Source organism: Alligator mississippiensis, chromosome 2, assembly GCF_030867095.1.
Source record: "Alligator mississippiensis isolate rAllMis1 chromosome 2, rAllMis1, whole genome shotgun sequence".
Taxonomy (NCBI): Eukaryota; Metazoa; Chordata; order Crocodylia; family Alligatoridae; genus Alligator; species Alligator mississippiensis.
This window is the reverse complement of record NC_081825.1, coordinates 114989470-115004217: the sequence shown is the minus strand read 5'-3', so window position 1 is coordinate 115004217 and position 14748 is coordinate 114989470. Positions and strand designations below refer to the sequence as shown.

The 14748-nt window shown below is 41.5% G+C and overlaps 1 protein-coding gene across 11 annotated transcripts in view; it reads right to left on the bottom strand.

Annotated features, from left to right (window-relative positions):
* Nucleotides 1–14748, bottom strand: part of BLTP1 (bridge-like lipid transfer protein family member 1) — a 248576-nt gene that overhangs the window by 13737 nt on the left and 220091 nt on the right. For 8 of the 11 annotated variants that reach the window (XM_019494555.2, XM_019494587.2, XM_019494584.2 and 5 more), the window contains 7 exons: nt 13937–14116; nt 10745–10882; nt 9340–9600; nt 6600–6750; nt 5230–5387; nt 3987–4179; nt 3123–3340 (listed from right to left, as the gene is read on the bottom strand). In XM_019494555.2, coding sequence (XP_019350100.2) covers nt 3123–3340; nt 3987–4179; nt 5230–5387; nt 6600–6750; nt 9340–9600; nt 10745–10882; nt 13937–14116 — 1299 coding nt within the window. The remainder of the gene's footprint in view (nt 1–3122; nt 3341–3986; nt 4180–5229; nt 5388–6599; nt 6751–9339; nt 9601–10744; nt 10883–13936; nt 14117–14748) is intronic. The other 3 variants (XM_019494560.2, XM_059722083.1, XM_014596215.3) reach the window with 1 other exon arrangement.

Sequence of the window (14748 nt, the reverse complement as noted above, 5' to 3'; positions counted from 1 at the left end):
AGAATTAGAAAAGATACAAAGAAGGATAATCAAAATGATCAGGAGTATGGAACAGGACAGGTGCCATACCAAGAAAAACTAAATTATAATACGGGTCTAATAAAATCATGAAACATGTGGAGCAAGTGAACAGCAAACTGTTATTCACCAAGTCCCAGAATACTAGAACTAGAGGGCACCCCCTGAAATTAGGAGACAGGTTTAAAACTAACAAGAATAAGTACTTTTTTAACTTATGGAATTCACTGCCACAAACAATAGTAGAGGCAGATAGCACAGCCAGGTTCAAAAAGAGACTAGACCAACTCACAGATGATAGCTCTATTAATAGCTGTTTAATAGAATAATTTGAGATGTTTCCTCTGGCATCTCTAAACCAACACTGGTGGATGCCAGGAACGGTAATGGACCACTCTAAATCTATCCAGTTCAATGCTCTCCCTCTAGCATCCACTTCTGCCACTGTCGGAGACATGGTTTTGGGCTTGATGGACCAGTGGTCTGACCCAATATGGCACTTCTTATGTTAAGATAAATGGCACCAGAAGTGGCCATTGCTGGTCACCATGGAAATGGCTGCAAGTACAGGCAGCATGTCAAAAAAACAAGTTTTAGGTCATATTTCTACAGAAGCCAACTATTGTAAATTCTAACACTTGTCTGATGTCATGAAATATAGGAAATAAAAATAGCAACAAAGGTTAATCAAAAAAAGGCTAAATACCACAGGAAACCTAGAGGTAAAAACTATCAAAATAGATTGTAAATAAGAATGTGAAGAGAAGGATACACTTCTAAAATAGTAGCAATAGTAAACAAAATTAACATAGACCAATTATATTGGAGAAATAGGACTGTACAGAAGGGCAGGAATGAGATCCAGGATGTAAGCATGAAGGGAGCTTTTCTGTACTATGCAGCAATAAACATGCAAACCACAGGTTTCCTGTGGTTTAATTCATAGAACACCAAAATAAAGTGTACCTATTCTGACCAACAGGCTTGACCATCAAAATTACTGAATAAAATATTCACCACTGGAGATGCTGAATTAGATTTGGAATAAATTATCTAAACATTATATACTGCCCCATACTTTTTTTTTTTTAAATAACTGTATCTTGTTTTCCCCCTTGCTCAGTATCTTGTTTTTTAATAACTGTTACATGTAAATTAAGAATCACTGTTGGCTAAAGAGACTGCTGCTTAAACAAATATTCAGAATTCTAGTAAGTAGAATGGTGATCAGAAGATCAATACTAAAGTAACATGAAATGTACTCTGGTCTGTTTACCTAAGGCATGACAGGTGCATCAAATGTACCAAGTACTTCTAAACACCAGATCCTATTGGTTATTAACCTTCAGCTTTTCTAACAAATAGAACTGTTAGTAAAATACAGTTTATGAAAAAAAAAAACCCCAAATATTTTCCTTTCATATGGTATTTTTCATACTATTACTAGAAAAATATATCTTGAAATAATTCCATATTAAATAGGGCTGTCAATTAATTGCAATTGTGTTAATCGCTGTTCAAGTTAATTTTTTTTAACGCATTAATCATGCACGTGGTTTTCAAGCACACGCCCAGGCTCCACTTTGCCACCATCACCACCACCACATCTGGGCCACCCCATGAGGCAGCCGTGGCAGCTCAGAGGACTGCAAGGCAGCCCAGGTGCGCACTCTGGGTTGCTGCTGCAAGGTGCAAGGGGAGCACACAGACATGTAGCCACAGCCTGCAGGTGGCCAGGAACACAGCCTGGCAAAGTGTGGAACAGCGTGCAGCAAGCAAATCTGTGAAGGGGAAGGGGCATGAGAGAAGGAAGGGGCATGGTGGGGGGGTGCAAATCAAGGACCCCATGGTGAGGGATGGAGTGGGGCTGGGGCAGAGGCATATGGGCCCCTGGGGACACAGCCAGGCCAAGTCATGGGACAGAGCCACAAGCAGCTCTTGTCCAGGGGCACAGGGGCTGCTCCCGCTGCTGTGCACATCCCAGGATAGGCACAGGGGGCACATGCCCCCCGGATTTGTGCGTGGGGCAGAGGCGGGTTGTCACTGCAGGCTGGGACTCTGTGCCCTGCTGCTGTTGCCCTGGGAGCCGCATGACCCCACACTGTGCCTCCCGCCGCCAGGTGGGCAGGGGACATGGTACAGCCAGCACACAGCTCCCGAGGCAAAGCCAGTGGGGCACAGAGCGCCAGCTGGCAGCAGCAGCCCACCTCTTCCCCATGTACAAATCTGGGGGGCACATGCCCCTGCATTCCACCCCCGGGGTGTGCGCAGAGGTGGAAGCCCCCCCCCCCCCCCCAACTCTGTCCCACAACCTGCCCTAGCTCCATGGCTCCATTCACCCCAGCCCCTGCCCTGACTCTGCCCCACTCCCTCCCTCACTGTGGGGGCCCTGATGTGTCCCCCATGGCCCTCCCCCCCCACCCCACAGACTTACCTGCTAAGTGGTGTCTCTGTCTGTCTGTCCCTCATTCCCAAGCCACAGCCCCACCAGCCCTGCTGGTGCCCATCACTCCTGACCCACAGTACCCCATATCCTGCCAGGGTATGCAGGAACTCCCCGTCTCTGGGCTCAAACCTCCCTACACACACCCACAGCCCCCCACACCTTCACAAATTCCCCTCTATACCCACCCCACAAAGTACCTGCATAATTTTGCATAACTGAGTTTTTCTGCGCATAATTTTGAGTTTTTAGCTGTGGATTAAAAATTGCAATTAATTACAACTAATTTTTTTAAAATCACACAACTAATCTCAGTCAAATTATTTAATTGTTTGACAGCCCTAATATTAAAGCACTATCTTGAGACATCATACGTTCATATTTTTCCCCTCTGGAAAAGGAGGAGGAGTGAGAAGAAAGCAAGGGAAAACCTATGTATAAAATAAGAATATTTAAAAGGAATGTTGAAAAAAACCCAAAACCCATATCAGCATGGTTTAAAATGCAAAACTTTTGTTTGGGAAGATGATTAATTTTTCAACTAGGAAACTTGAGAACAAAATTTTTATCCATTTTCATCTTCACATGGGTAAAGTTACCGATAAGCATACGTATCTGTAGGAAGAAAGGTGATATTTAATTAAACTATTTTAATACATACATTGCTCATGTGAACTTCTTTCTATGTTGTTAGGTATGGTCTTAGGAGGAAGATAAGGAACAGGCCCCCAGGTAGACAGAGCTCGCTTGCTGGTATCAAACTGCTGGGTAAAGAACTCTTGGAGTTTCATTCCTATTTTTATCAGGTCTGGGGTGGTTGATCTTGAAATCATCACTTGGAAAATATCCCACTTCAAATCTCCATGGACAAATATCTCACTAGAATATATACATATATAAAAAAGAACAATCAGAATTCATTCAGTTTTTATTTCGGTCAGTACAAAAAGGTATGTTTTTGTTTTCTTAACGTGCATTTTTTGTTGTCATTACCAGGTAGGACCTAACAATCTCTTATGAAAAATGCACTTTTAAACCGCTGCAAGGGAGCAGTGCAGAAGGGTTTTTTTGACCCCTGGATATCCAGGGGTCAAAAAAAAAAACAAACAAAAACCTACAGAGAAAAAAGGCAGAGTAGTGCACACATGGGTAGCGTGTGTCACCAAAAAGCAGAGCTGGGCCAGGCTGCCTGGTGCTTTGGTGCAGCTGCCAGCCAGGTTTTGTGCAGCAGAATTACCACTGTTTCAGCCCTAGGAGGACCCCAGGTAAGGCTGCTGGCACCAGTGCAGTGCTGGCCCCAGCCTCCCCTACTGCCCCAAGGTAACCTGTCATGTGTCAAAGCATGTGTAGCACAGGCAACTAGCGGTGGTGCAAGGCACACCACTACTAGTTGTCCCTCGGGAACCAAACATTCACACTATGTCTGGATATGGCCTTAGGCTCCTTTTCCCTTTTGGAGGACATGAATAGACAAAATTAGATATTATCCAGCATAAAAAACATTAAATACAGAAAGAAGTTTCACCTTTTATCAGACATACTTGAATCTATAGTGTTATATAAATTAACTTTCCATTCATCCTGGAGCTTAAGATCAGCATTACTGAAGATCCCCATAAGGATACTGGATCCCATGTAGTCAACACGTGCTTCAGTAGAACCCATAGTAATCTGAATTTTGTGACTGGGTTGCTGGTTTGGATGTTCAGAAATATGAGCTGAAACAGGAGAATTTAACAACAGATAATAGTGTGTTAAAAAGACCAGACTTTGTATTGCCTGGGAAACTTTACGACTCTCTGGTGTAGAGAGGCTGGAAAGCCACCGGATCTCCCTCCTACATGCTGGGGAGTCCTCTTACTGGAGATGGGATGACATATTCAGTTCCTACACTATCCAGCCTCCAGGATCAGCTCTGGGAGTTTTAGGGGAGTCAGAGTGCCATTATAGTCTTCCAGTTACTACCTGATGGATTGCCAGTAAAGCAATGCAGACAGGGAGTGTAGATTCAGAGCAGTCCGAACACAAAGAACAAGCTCTAGAATTTAGAGCTTGTACATGACTCCTCTATGCACTTCATCATGCCCTGCCCAGTGAACAAGAGGTTTCCAGGTAGGAAACCAAAATGTATGCCAAATCTGGTTGTGTCATTAAAATTGTTTAGACAGGAACATTTTTTTTGTCTTGTACACTTGCCTTCAGCTTCTCACATTAACAAAAAAAACGGTTAGGGGGCTAGAGCACATGACATATGAGGAATGGCTGAGGGAACTGGGCTTATTTAGTCCAGAGAAGAGAAGACAGAGGGGATTTAATAGCAGCCTTCAACTACCTGAAGGGTGGTTCCAAAGAGGATGGAGCTGAACTGTTCTCAGTAGTGGCAGATGACAGAACAAGGAGCAATGGTCTCAAGTTACAGCAGGGGGAAGTTTAGGCTAGGTATTAGGAAAAAGCTCTCTCATTGGGAGGGTAATAAAGCACTGGAACAGGCTACCGAGAGGTTGTGAAGTCTCCTTCCTTGAAGGTTAAGACCTGGCTAGACAAAACCTTGGATGGGATGATACAGTTGGGGATGGTCCCGCTTTGAGCAGGGACTTGGACCAAATTACCTACTGAGGCCCCTTCCAACCCTAATTCTTCTGTGTCTCTATGTAAAATCTTCAGTGAAACAATGCTTTGAAATGCTATACTTGTAGAATATCCCTGAATTGGTATAATTTAAATGAACATTATATAGCAAACAAATATTAACTATCTTTCCAACTTACCCACCATCTCCAAGGCATTAACATCTATGGTACCCCCAACCACACCACCTCTGGAGTCCAACTGTGATCTTCCCAGACCCACAGACATACTAATTTCACGATCTCTGTTACTGCCAACAGATAAACGACCTTGGCTTTTCAAACCACTGGTGGTCCAACTGAAAGAAGAGATGGGAAAACATATACACATATATACATGTATATGAATGTTTTCAACACACTTTTTTTTTTAAATACCACTGTAAAGAAAAATTAATACAAATGATTTATCATTAGGTCAGATGCACACTTATTTTACTGCATATTCTGGGGGCCAAGAAAGAAAAAGTTCTTTGAAAGAGAAGTGTGAGAAAAATAGTTTCAGAAGAATCAGAAAAGGGTTGTGGACAAGCTGCTGGATGTTATGTTTCAGTTTCAATTATACATGCTTTTCTCAAAGAGGTAGATATTTCAGAGCTCAAGCTTTCAGCCTTGGAATGTTTCAGTTCAGGAACATGCCAAGAACAAAATCATGGATGTATTAAATTCTGCGGTAAGTTAAGTTTGGAGAACCTAAGAGAGAGCTTCACAGTCCGTCTCTTCCTTCTTTCCTCCTTCTCTCCCCTCTCAAAATTTGGGCTCTTGTGAAATGTCTCTTCCTCTCCCTATTATTCTCTTCCTGGTGAACAGGGAAGATACAGGAACTGTGAACCTAAACCCATTCAATATAAAAATGACCTTTATGGAGGTCTGTGCCTCCTGGGATGGTATTGTGGTCTTAGAACATGTCTTATGCTGACAATTTAGAGGCTGTCCCTGCTGCAATGACCCTGTGGTCACCAGCCTGCAAAGCACAGAGAAAAAATGTCTCTTCCAGAAGTCAAATACACTATCGAGGGTGTCATTTCATACAAGATCTCAAGTCCTGAATGTAGCCCCAAGCAGATACCATCACTTATAGCCAGTTTCCTTTTAAATGGATAATTAATCACAAGTATAATATGCAATATTATGATGCTAGTTTTTAGGATCCCTTAAAATGGGCAGGATTCTGAAGCTGTAAAAAATTCAAATTGCCTACAACAGCAATGCTCCTGTAGGTAAGATGAACAGCACAGGACTGGTCTATGGGCTGGATCAGGCCCTGCACTCCCAATATAGCACATGGGGCCACAGCCCATGGGGCTCCCCACAAACCCTGGCTAGACGGTAGTACTAAGGTCCAAGGGGCTTGATAGGGGTAGAACACCCCAACCTAGAAGACCACAAGCTTTCAATGACTTGATGGAACAAAGATTGATTAGATTTTCCAGCAATATTTACATATGTTCAAACATCAGCAATCAACTAATAACCTTTTTTTTTTTTTTTTTTTTTTTTTTTTTACTTACGTAGTGTTGCCCATTACATTGCTCATATTCATTTGGACATTTAATTGTTTCAAATTCATAGCAAATACAACCAGCGTTTCCCATGGAGCACCTTGCTGACTTCCAGCTTTATTAGATTTATTAAATGGAGTTGAAGTTTTTGACAGCGCATCTGAAAAGATAGGAAGTCAATACTCAAAAAAGTTGCCTTCTATTTGGAAAATGTTTAGATTTAACAGTAAGTTTAACATTGAAAGATTCTAACAGAAGACAGATTGCCACTATATTCAAAAGGCACTACAAAAGAAAAACAAAAATATTTAAAAATGTTAAGTTTTCTGTGTGGCCTTAACTATCATGAAAATGGAATCCTTTACTTTTCTACCAATACTGTCATTGAAAATATTTGCTTAATCTTTACTCTTTCATATAAGATCTTAAAATATTTATTAGACGTGCATTTTACACATCAACTACCAAATCTTATTTTCCAGTTACATGAAAAAGATTAGAGCATAGTACTTACATAAAAACAAACAAAAAAATTAAAAATAGGAATTCAAGATTCCACAAAAGAAACAATATTCTCCTCCTACCATTACCCATTGCTGAAAAATTCGTTCTGAGAGAGAAACATTCTTGTAATACAAGAATGAAAACACTCACACATTACAAATGTATTTACTATGTAGCCATAGATTCTGTTCTTTTTCATACTCCCTTTATGAACTGCTTATACCAGGGGTCAGCAATGTACAGCCAGCAAGCCGGGTCCAGCCCATGGGGCCACTGGGGCCAGGGAACTGGGAGCTGTGCCAGCACTGCAGCTGCTTCTCCTTACTCCAGCCCCACCCCAGGACTGTCGTGTGTGCATACCTTCCACTTGGAGAGGAACTGGAAACTGTGCCCATGTCACTGTCACTTTTCCCTGCTGTTCTCCTTCCCAAGGTTGCAGTGTGAACACAGCTGCAAGGGAGCTGCGCCGGGGTTGGGCTGGGTAGTGGGTGTGGGGAGAAGCACGAACAGCATGGAAGCAGATTCCAGCTCCCCAGCCCCAGCACAGCTCCATTCCCAGTAGAAGCTGTCTTCACATTGCAGCTGGGGAGTGGGGAAGGGTTGGGAAAAGCAATAGTGGCATGTGTGTAGCCCCTTGCTGCAGGGTAGCTGCACCAGGGCCAGGGAGCCAGAAGCTGCTTCCACCCTGCTACAGCTCCTCTGTCATGAGACAGAGAAAGCATCATTGTGGATGAAGTTAAGCTTCAGTACAAGATAAAACTTTCCTTACTCCAGCCACATACTTTTTTCCCTAGCACAAGAAATTCCATAACATTTTTTTTTTTTTTTTTTTTTTAAATAGAGTAGATGGACTTGTTAGGTTTTGATCTGAGCGCTACAGGAATAGTCCTGTTACAAAGAGAAGACACTAATACAGTGAGAAAAAATGGTCTTAAGATTTGATACTGCAAAAAATTTCAGAAGGAGCTGAGGACACTTGTCACCTTACCAGATTGTGTTTAGGTCCCAGTTTTTATATAAACTGCCAATTTCCCCACCTTTGAATTCCGTGTTCAAAATTTCAGAACCACTTTATTGAGTTTTATTTTCATCTAAAGCAGGGGTGGCAAAATATGGCCCATGGGCCAGACCCGGCCCACCAGGCCATTCTATACAGCCATGGGGCCCGTGTAAAAGAAAATATTACTGGCCCGTGGCTACCTGTCTGAAAGCCACCAGGAGGTGCCAGATGCAGCAACAATTTAGGCTCTGGTTGCAAAACAACCAACCCCAACCCCAGCCTCCAGAGGCTTCTGGAGACTGGAAGCTTCTGCCCAGAAGAGGCTTCAGCCTGGAGACTCTGTGGCTCTTCCCCACGCCTCCCTCTATCAAGTGGAAATTCAAGTAATAAGAGCCTCGGGGGCTCTTGTTGGGAGAAATTGGGGGAGGAGAACGGGGACCACGGGTGATCGCCCTGCTCTGTGCTGCACATAGAGCTCGCAGGACACCAGCCAGAAGCTGAATGCTATCGGGCCAGGCTGGCTCTGTGCCTCCACATGTGGCCCCCTGCTGCAGAGGCGGGGGGAGGGGGAGGAGGCAGCAGGTACATCCACCCACACACCCCACACCTCCCCACAAATCCCACTTCCCCATCCACATCCCTCTCAAACCCCTCCCCACCAATATACAAGAATAAGATCTTATTTTGAGCTATTATGCAATCACCCCTATATATATATATATATATATATATATATATATATATATATATATATATATATATGATACAAACACATAAATCAGGACAAAAATATTTTTTGAAATAAAATTAAAATATGTTATAATAGATGTTTGATTTTTAGTATATTATTAGTTTTGTTTTTTCCTGGTTCCAAGATGGCATCCCCCTCCTCCCACAAAGGAATACTTCCGGTGGCAAAGGTTAGGGGCTAGGGGTAGAACTTCCAGTCCCAAGATGGCGATCAGGGGGCAAGGCACCCGTCAAAGGGCAGGGCTACCTTTACAGTCCTCAACAAGTCACCAAAAGTCATTCAGTGGCCCTCCAGCTGAAATAATTGCCCACCCCTGATTTAAGAGCTGTTCAAGTGCAAGACCAGAATGAAAACTTAGAACTTCAAACTCATTCCATCATTCTGAATTACTTTGCTACAATAAGTTCTTTTCAGTGATATATTTATAAACTACTCTAGGGTATGGCCATGAAACATTTATTTATTTACTTATTTTTAAGTCATCCTCCACTCACCCCTCTGGGGAACTGAAGAATCAGATACACTCCTGGATCTTGTAGCAGCTGGAGATTTTAAACTGTGAGATGCTGTCCCAGGTGACATGCTGTTGTTTGCATTGTGCTCATTAAAAACATTGGGTGACTGTGCCATATGCGTGAATGAAGCAGACTGGGAAGGCTGCTCCCAAGTTCTACAGTATGCTTTACGTGATGATTCAGGAGAAAGATGCTGGCTTACCCCTTCAATGGAATCTGGTGTTCCAGGACCAGATGCTACTGGAAAAGAACAGTGGCCATAATATTGCATAACTTTATTTTGATTTTGGTTAATGACATGCAACACTGAACAGAAGCACAGTGACTTACTCATACATATTGGGAGATATTTGGTATTGTTCTTTCTTTGCAGCAGATTTCATGGTATCTATGCATTTTTTTTAAATAAAAAACTAATCCAATTTTCACTCTGATACATTTTTGATGTTTTAATGATTTTAATACAGGAAAACAAATTCCTAGAAATTAAAAAGGTCTGCCAGGGCAAAGTACATCAGGGCACTGGGGTATGTTTGCTTCTTTAAAGGAGCTAGCAGCCTGTGAGGCTGCCTGTCAGTGGGACAGGGAGCTAATGAAAGGCTCACATGACCAGAAGAGGGCTTTGGCTAGAGCTATACAAGTCCTGAGCCTGAGCCAGTCAGGCAGCCTGTCCCTGGCAGCCACAAGGTGAGGAGCTCCAAGCAGCAGGGCTCCTGAAGGGACTGAAGTTGATATAAACAACCCTGCAGGCCTGGGAGCAGAGACAAGCCTCCTGGGCAGAGGAAGTCAGGGTTTTACAGGCAAGTGGCCTTTGTTTTATTTTGAACCCACAGAGGGTCTGTGAACCTGGAGAAGGGGCTGCATGTGGGGCTAATGGTCCAAAGGGGCTGACGGTATAAAGAAACAACATCACCCAGAGAGAACATGCACAAGGCTTGGGGCATGGTGTAGGGGAGGTACAGAGCCACATAAGGAACCCTTAAGGTGACAGGTGCCCAACAGACAGGCTGAGAGGGCCTGCTAGGGGTGCAGGGCTGTGACTGTGGGGACCCAGGAGAGACCCAGTGGTGATTAATACAGGCTCAGGCTCAAGCAGAGCCCACAGGCAGCCTCCTTTTTATAAACTTCAGTAAGAGCAAGGTGTGGTGGGTGAGTGATCAGAAGGGGGCTGCAGCTGGTCCTGAGCCAGACAGGGGTCACATGACCAACAGGAGGCATCATGGCTGCCCTGTGGCCAAGCTGGCTACACAAGGGATATAGTATCATTTGGCTTCTGCTGCTTTCTTTATTCACCTATACCCAAGTGTATGCAAAGAATAGGTTACACAATTATTGCTTTGATTCACTTCACAGAATGTATTTAGAAAAATAAGTGGCAACTTACCTGGCATATTTATGGTTTGATCTCCTAGAAAAAGGCGCCTGGCTATACTTCTCCTATACCAAGCTCTTGGGAAGGCTAGAATCTCACTGAGTCGTCGCATGTCATACTTAAAAGAAGCAGATCCTATATCACAGACCGCTGATTTAAAAAAAAAATAAATAAAAGTTTATCAAGAGTTTATGATAACCAAACCTAAATGTTTGGGAATTTACCCTTCAAAAGCTTTCAGCTATTTATACTCAATATGGACAAACATCATATCATATGGACAAAACAGCACTGTACTTAATACTAGAGCAAAGAATGGTGATTTATTTTATAGTTAAACATACGTTTCTTCAAGATTATCTATCCTAAGTGTCTGGTTCCATTTTAAGTGTACATGCGTCTCAAACAGGTAAGACTGAAATATTTTAAATGAAATGTACATTGGACCATGACCAGCCTGCATATTTCCTCAAGCCTGACATGAGTGTCTAGGTCAGTGGTTTTCAACTTGTGGTCCAAGACCCCTGAGGGTCTGCTGATTATGTCTAAGGGGTCCGTGAAAGATGATTATGAGCAATCAAAAGTATGTGAATATCCACACTTACCATTCAAAGGGGTGTACACCCACATTCAAAATGTTTTAGGGGTCCACACAAATAAACATTGAAGACCACTGGTTTAGGCAATCACTACCAGGTGATTAATGGAAGAAAGAGTCCAGAATATTTCAAATAGAAAATTCAGTCAAAGATTTTTGGGATAAAGTAACCTCAATGGATTGAGGCTGCTTTGAGCTACCAATTCTAAAACAAATTAAGTCTTCCTCATGGAGAGATTTCCATTTTGTGGAAAGACTGCTTGCACTTGAAGGCAATAGTCTGTCAGTGGCATCAGTTATCTTCCAGGTTGCTAGAGGTAATGACCTTAATGCCTAGATGAAGTATCTGTTCTTAATTCTGTGGAATTGTCTCAAAGGATTAACAGACATCTCAAGGAGCTCTGTTATCCAGAATTGTCCTAAGAAATACAGAGCTATCAGGGTCATTGTGGCTGTTTTCTGCCTGATTTGCATACCATTCTGGGAATCAATAGTACCAGTGGAAATGAGATTTAAAAAGGCATCTTGCAAAGACCCCAGACTTAAGTCTCACCTGGAACAAAAAGTTGGACATTTTGCATAGTCTCTTTTTGCAAGTAAACCTAAAATGGGTTGTCACAGGTGAAACACTGGTGTAATGAGCCAACTCTTCAGAGAGTATTAATGCATTGTAATGAATCGTCTGTTTAGAAAGTCTGCTAGGTTGTTGCTGATTCCTAGATGATGAAGAGCTATTATTGGAGTCTCCCCATGTTGTTCACACTATGTCTATAACACAATCACCTCCTGCCAAGACTATCATAGAAGGCACTTTCTTATTTGCCTACATGGTATGTTGCAGATGTGTTGTCATGAGAATATACATGGCAGAATTCTGTAAATCAGGTAAGAACAGTTTATTGAAGTACTAGAATATGTATGCAAAGTCATGCCTTTTTTAGACCAATTCCCTTATATTTGGAGGTGATCTATGAGACTGAGAGGGCTCTTTCTGTGTCTAAGGGAGAGAATCTGGGATATAAAATGCATGTCTAGTCTGCAATGAGAATCCTCTTGAGCTCATCTGAGAAGAGAAGGTATGTTCTGAAGGACAAGAGTCAGCATCTGTGAAAAGCAGCACCTTAGAAAAAAGACTTTAAAAATAGGCACTGGAGCCGAGGGAAGTGCTGGGGTATAGTTACTTCCTCCAGCATTATAATGATCAGTATTATTAAGGTTTCCATTTACATTCTGAAGTCAATGATGGTACCTGTTGTCAATAGTATTTGGAAGTTACTAGTTTCTGGAGGGTGTTTTAGGTATAGAAACAACGTGAACTGGTTTTAAGCTGGTTTAATTTACCTCCATTTGCATAAACTGGCTTAGAATTCTCTACCCTGAACAATAACTGTTTGCCACTTATGGGACAAGAATGACTGGTGCTAGGAGCTGTACATTTCCCAGGGTTCTAATTTCTTTTGCATTTGTGAAAAAGTGGTGCCAAGTATCAATTGATACCAATGATAACTTTGAGGATGGATCTCTGCCTGATGTTTCTGATTTTCTGCCTACCCTGACCTTGTGTTTTGTGTGCCAGATGGTAGGGGCACTGGCTAAATACGACTGAGTAGAGGCTGGATCCATCCTGGATGGTTAATCCTTCCCTTGTGATCAGAAGGTACGTTTTATTGATTAAAAGCAAATAAAAAAGGAGAAAATTTGAAGAGTGTTAATCTTTAATTAGCTATGGAATTTGTTACTGAAGCAGACTCCACTAAAGGGGAGCAAGCTGATATTGCTCATTCTGTCTCATTCCCATAAAAAATAATAGCCAGTCTGTCTCATGTCCTTGTTGTGGCAATAGAGATATGCAGATGTACACAAAATTCAGTAGACACTGATATTCAAAGATGCCACTTTTACACGCATGAAACATATCTAGAATGGAGCCCACAGACACATAGTTGAAGACAATTGATAACTTGCCAGCTATTGACAAATTACAGTTCATGCTGGTTTGGACTGCACTAAAATATACTCTCAAGTTAGTACATACATATTATGTAATATTAAGTTTAACAATGACATACAACTTTTGTTGGTAATACTGGAGCTGTGAAAAATTGTTGGGATTAAAACTACAATTGAAAAATGTTTGAACTATCTGAGCAAATACAAACAAATTGATATTTCCAGCTCAAAACCTTATAAACATCATGATTTTTAACTTGCCTTTGGTGAAATTGAACAATTCTCTTTATTCTCTGATTATGGGCCAGATTAAAATTCCTTCAAGCTGAATCCCTCCCCCTACCCCCCAAATTATGATCTGTAAAATCCATGCAAAGTGATGTCAAAGAACCATGTTAGAACAAACATTCCATTAGAAATTAAATGGGTCTCTAGCAGAAAGGAAAAAGTAAACCTACAAACAGACATTTGTGATCACCAGAATGTAATAAGACTCCAATGTGTCTTGGTAACTCGTTCACTAAAAGAAAAAAATCTTATTGTATAGCACATCATTTGCTTTCAAATAACACCTATACAAGATTGATGAAGCAGAATGGAGCTTATCACTGGCACAATATTTATGTAAGTAGAATAACGAGATGGCCAATAAATACCAGATATATTTATTAACGTGGTATCCATTTTGCTTGTTGTTTTGCTTGCAGAGGGACTCTCAAAAAACGAAGCACCACCTGAACGTCTTATTCTGGACAAGCTTACTTTCACAAACTCTAGATTAATGCTCAATGAATCCTTCCGGCCAGTGACTGAAGTAGGTTCCTCATCTACATTACCTATAAAAAGGAGCAAAGCTCCAATGAGCTTCTCAAATTAACATGTAAATGGAAAAATCTTTTAAGGTGCGACTGAAGTAGGAAAAAAAAAATTGCTTGGGGACTTAGAGTAATAACCAACATTGGGAAGATAAGAAAAATGTTGGTCATTACTCTAAGTTACAATTAACAGAGTTTTCAGTTTCTTCACAATACATTTAATAGCAGTTTGTGTATAGTAGCCATTCTTCATGGCAACAATTAGCCCCTTCTATTCTCTATACCAGGTCCTGGTATTATAAACACACACACACACACACACACACACACACACACAGAGTATGTTTACAAATGTTTTCAGTGGTTTCTATAGTGAAAGTATAAAGTTGATTTTATGAACACATGATCAAGAATGATTTCTAGATCTTCCCAGGGCCAACCAAAACTCATAATCATTGCCTTAGCTACTAATAACAAACTAATAAAATTAAAAAACAAACAAAATGCCAAAATTTCTGTGCCTCTTTGAAATGTGTAATATATTAACACCTGAATGAGTGTTTTAAAAGTCCAACCCAAAATTCCTAGCAGAAAAAGACCCATTTTTTTCATAAAACCATATGTATTTGACATCTGCAGGTTCATGGACAGAC